This window comes from Merops nubicus, unplaced genomic scaffold (genome assembly GCF_000691845.1).
Source record: "Merops nubicus isolate BGI_N331 unplaced genomic scaffold, ASM69184v1 scaffold33323, whole genome shotgun sequence".
NCBI lineage: Eukaryota > Metazoa > Chordata > Aves > Coraciiformes > Meropidae > Merops > Merops nubicus.
In genome coordinates this window covers 6735-10600 of record NW_008600203.1, presented here as the reverse complement: position 1 = coordinate 10600, position 3866 = coordinate 6735, and the positions used below count along the sequence as shown (strand labels likewise).

At 42.0% G+C, this 3866-nt stretch overlaps 1 protein-coding gene across 1 annotated transcript in view; it reads left to right on the top strand.

Moving 5' to 3' along the window:
* Positions 1-7: 7 nt before the first annotated feature.
* Positions 8-3866, top strand: part of IPP (intracisternal A particle-promoted polypeptide) — a gene marked incomplete at its 5' end in the record, with an annotated part of 5351 nt that continues 1492 nt past the window's right edge. Inside the window, 5 exons of the mRNA XM_008937644.1 lie at positions 8-467; positions 781-936; positions 1679-1846; positions 2640-2777; positions 3099-3221. Coding sequence (XP_008935892.1) covers positions 8-467; positions 781-936; positions 1679-1846; positions 2640-2777; positions 3099-3221 — 1045 coding nt within the window. The remainder of the gene's footprint in view (positions 468-780; positions 937-1678; positions 1847-2639; positions 2778-3098; positions 3222-3866) is intronic.

The following is a 3866-nucleotide window of genomic DNA, read 5'->3' as shown; positions in this document are numbered from 1 at the left end:
TGAGCGGAGCCCGGCCGTGGTCTGCGTGCCCGCAGGGGTGGTGAGCATCGGGGAGCACAACGTCCAGGAGCTGATCGTCGCCGCCGACATGCTGCAGCTCACCGAGGTGGTGGAGCTCTGCTGCGAGTTCCTGAAGGGGCAGATCGACCCGCTGAACTGCATCGGGCTCTTCCAGTTCTCCGAGCAGATCGCCTGTCACGACCTGATGGAGTTCACCGAGAGCTACATCCACGCGCACTTCCTGGAGGTGCAGAGCGGCGAGGAGTTCCTGGCGCTGACAAAAGAGCAGCTGGTTAAGATCTTGCGAAGTGAGGACCTAAGCATCGAGGACGAGTACCAGGTTTTCAAAGCAGCAATGCAGTGGATTTTGAAGGACGTGGGAAAAAGGAAGAAACACGTCGTCGAAGTACTGGAGCCTGTTCGGTTCCCTCTGCTGCCGGCACAAAGGCTGTTAAAATACATAGAAAGTAAGTGGAAGAAGGAAAGGAAAACTATCAGATGCTTGTATCTGAGCAAACCATGAGCAGTTCATTTACTGGATTCTGATGGGGTTTTTTTAGATTAATAGCATGGTGAGTGAATTTATTTTATAGCAAACAAGTCCTATTTTCTAACAAATAAAACATCTTTCTTTAAAAGCATGCTTTTGAAAGTCTTATAAAAGTAGGCAATCTTGATTTGTATGCTGTTTTAGGAGAAAGTTGCAACTTTTCTTTAGCTGAGTTACTTAATGACGTAACTTTTCACTGTGCCTTTTTTTATTCTACTTCTTCCCTCAAGGTATTCCAGATTTTAGCCTTCGGGTGGCCCTGCAAACGCTGTTGAAAGAATATTGTGAAGTCTGTAAATCTCCCAAAGAGAACAAGGTCAGCAGTTTTCTGCAAGCTTCTAAAGGTCGTCCCCGGAGGAAAGCCAGGAAGTACCTTTATGCAGTAGGTTAGAATGTGTCTGTCTGAACCTTAAAAAACTAATGATGAAGTAGTATCTCATATTACAGTACTCAAGGACATACAGGTTTGTTTGTTTTTAATCAAAAGATATAAAACCAGCAAAATATTTCATCTGGCTGAGTTTACTGAGTTTGCTGATTTCTGCATAGAATTACACAGAGGGGCAGCAATCACGTCTTGTGTCCTTATGACATGGCATTCAAAGCCTCCATTTGCCCTTTAGAAATTATTTGCTTTGGATGTAAAATCTGGAAATCAGCAGAGGATTTTCCCGTGATTCACTGCTGGGATGGTGTATGCAAATTCACTGCACTCCTTGTTCTTCTGGAGGTGGAAGTTTTTTCTGTGCAGAATGTTTTGGTTCGTGTGACTGGACACTTGAAACTGCAAGTTTTCAGGAAAGCTGCAGCTTTGTATTGGAACAGAAAACTCGTTTCAACCTGTGGGAAGTAACACTGACTTCAGATCGCAAAGGCTGTTGGCTGGTCTCTGTTTTACCAAGGACACAGATGGTTATATTTCCAGTGGTGTGGTAGTCAGCTCAGGCACAAGTTACAAGATCCTCAAGGTGACCATTGTTCCCTGTGTACGGGAGAAACAATACTACTTTGAAAAGTCCAGTTCCTACTAAAAGTATCTCATGGGTGTTACTGTAATTTTTTCAATATAGGAGCATGGGGATGAGCAGGAAGCTCTTGGTCACCAGTGATCTTTCCACTTACTTTTAGGTGGGTACACCCGACTGCAAGGAGGACGGTGGACTGACAGTAGAGCTCTCAGCTGTGTGGAGCGATTTGACACCTTCAGCCACTACTGGACCACAGTGTCCTCTCTCCACCAGGCCCGGAGTGGGCTTGGTGTGGCTGTGGTGGGAGGAATGGTCTATGCCATTGGAGGTAACAGCTAAAACATGTTTTCTTTGTTACGTGCATGCTCATGAATGGAGATTTTGTAATTTTTTCTTCCGCTAAGTGGTTCTGAGGAACCCAACAGTAGATAAGACAACTTTTAGATACAGTAACAATTTAATTAGGGTTCCATGGTCCTCTACCATCACTGCTCTGTGACTGCCTGTTTGGGCTCTTCTGTTGGCCATTTTTTACCAAGCTTCTCTCTATTCATGGTATAGCAACACAGGTAAGCATATGGATGTGTGCAGATGTTCTAAGAGACGTTTGATATTCTGCAGACTTTGTGTACCACCACTAGTAGCATTTCCTTTCTCACTTGTAGTCTAGCAAAAGTCCACAGCATAAAAGGCAGTCATACAGGCCAGACCACTTGTCTGCCCACCTGTAAAGGCTTATTATGTATCTCTACACAGGGATGTAATGAGTAACTCTACTAGCCCATCATTAAAGAATATATGCTGGTTTTGTCACTGCAAAACACAGTCTTTGGTCTTGAAAACCCTGTTAGTTGTGCTGTGAAGTAAAAAGTGTGTAGCACTGTGTTTGTTCACCCCTGTGAAGTTTTCAGTAATGTTTCAAGGAACTGTTGATGGAAGCTGTTCCCAGTGGTGGTTCAGTTCTAGGTATAAACAAAGCTTTTGCTGTTTTGGCTGTTTGGTTGAAAGAAAAATCCTGTATTTAAATGTTGTTTGTCCTGGAAGGAGTCAACAAATGCTTCCATATCTGCAGTACAAAACTTTGCATATCCCCTGTCTCTGTTCTTGCTCTTATTACTCAGGTGAGAAGGACTCAATGATTTTTGACTGTACTGAATGTTACGATCCTGTTACTAAGCAGTGGACCACTGTGGCTTCCATGAACCATCCCCGTTGTGGACTGGGAGTGTGCACATGCTATGGTGCTATCTATGCTTTGGGTAAGTTCGTTCTTTTCTAGGTGAAGTTAATTTTAAAGGTGTTAATTCATGGGACTTGTAAATTAATTTGATCTTAACTATCACAACTTAGTGTTGCAAATTTGCTGACTTAAGTTATGAAAACCAACGGTTTTCATGAGCATTGGTGTTACCAAATCTTTGTGGATTAGTTATTATTCAGTTACAACTTATTTTCATTGTAGATTGCAAGGTGGTTTCAGAATTAGGCTGTCCTGAAACAGTGCACCATATGTCTGAAAATGCAGCTGACACACAGTTTCACACCACTAAATTCTTTCCTGTGTTTGCTGTTATTTGCAGGAGGTTGGGTTGGAGCAGAGATTGGCAACACAATTGAAAGATTTGATCCTGAAGAAAATAGTTGGGATGTGGTGGGAAGCATGTCTGTGCCACGCTACTACTTTGGGTGTTGTGAAATGCAAGGTGAATATTGATAAGTCTCTGTCCATAAACAGTTCCAAAAGCCATTTGATTTTGAAGCTTTGTATTTCAGTCATGAATTGTTACCTTTGTTTTGTACTGTGCTGTCAGCTGCACAAGCTTGTGCCTTGCTTATTTGTCCTTCTAGTACCATATTTTTAATTCTACAGAACTCAGAGACAAGTTCACTTTGTCTTCTGCCTTTTATCTCATGAAATCAGTTTTTATGTGTCTGCCAGTATGGTTATCTAGCTAGCAGTATCAACTGTTAAAGACTTTGATTTACTTCCCATGTTTGGGTTTGCACGTGTCTTTGTGACAATCTGAAGAGTTGTTGCAGGTTATTTTAAGACTGAGATGTCTAAGGACTTGAGCTATAAAGGTGCTTATTAAGCATTTGATCCAGAACAGGTCAGCAGTTGCAGCCTTCTGAATTCTCTCCCCTGCACTTGATTAATTAGGGCTTTCATCAGAGCTTCTAGTGCTTAAGCCTTAAGTTATTCATTTGAAAGCTTTCTGTATGCTACTACAGAACAAATGGAAGACATTTATCTGGCATTCTTAAACCGTCTTAAATGTCAGGCTGAAACTTGTATTGCAACAAACATTTTCTCTCTTTTGATTTTTGATTTTTTATTATGAAACCTA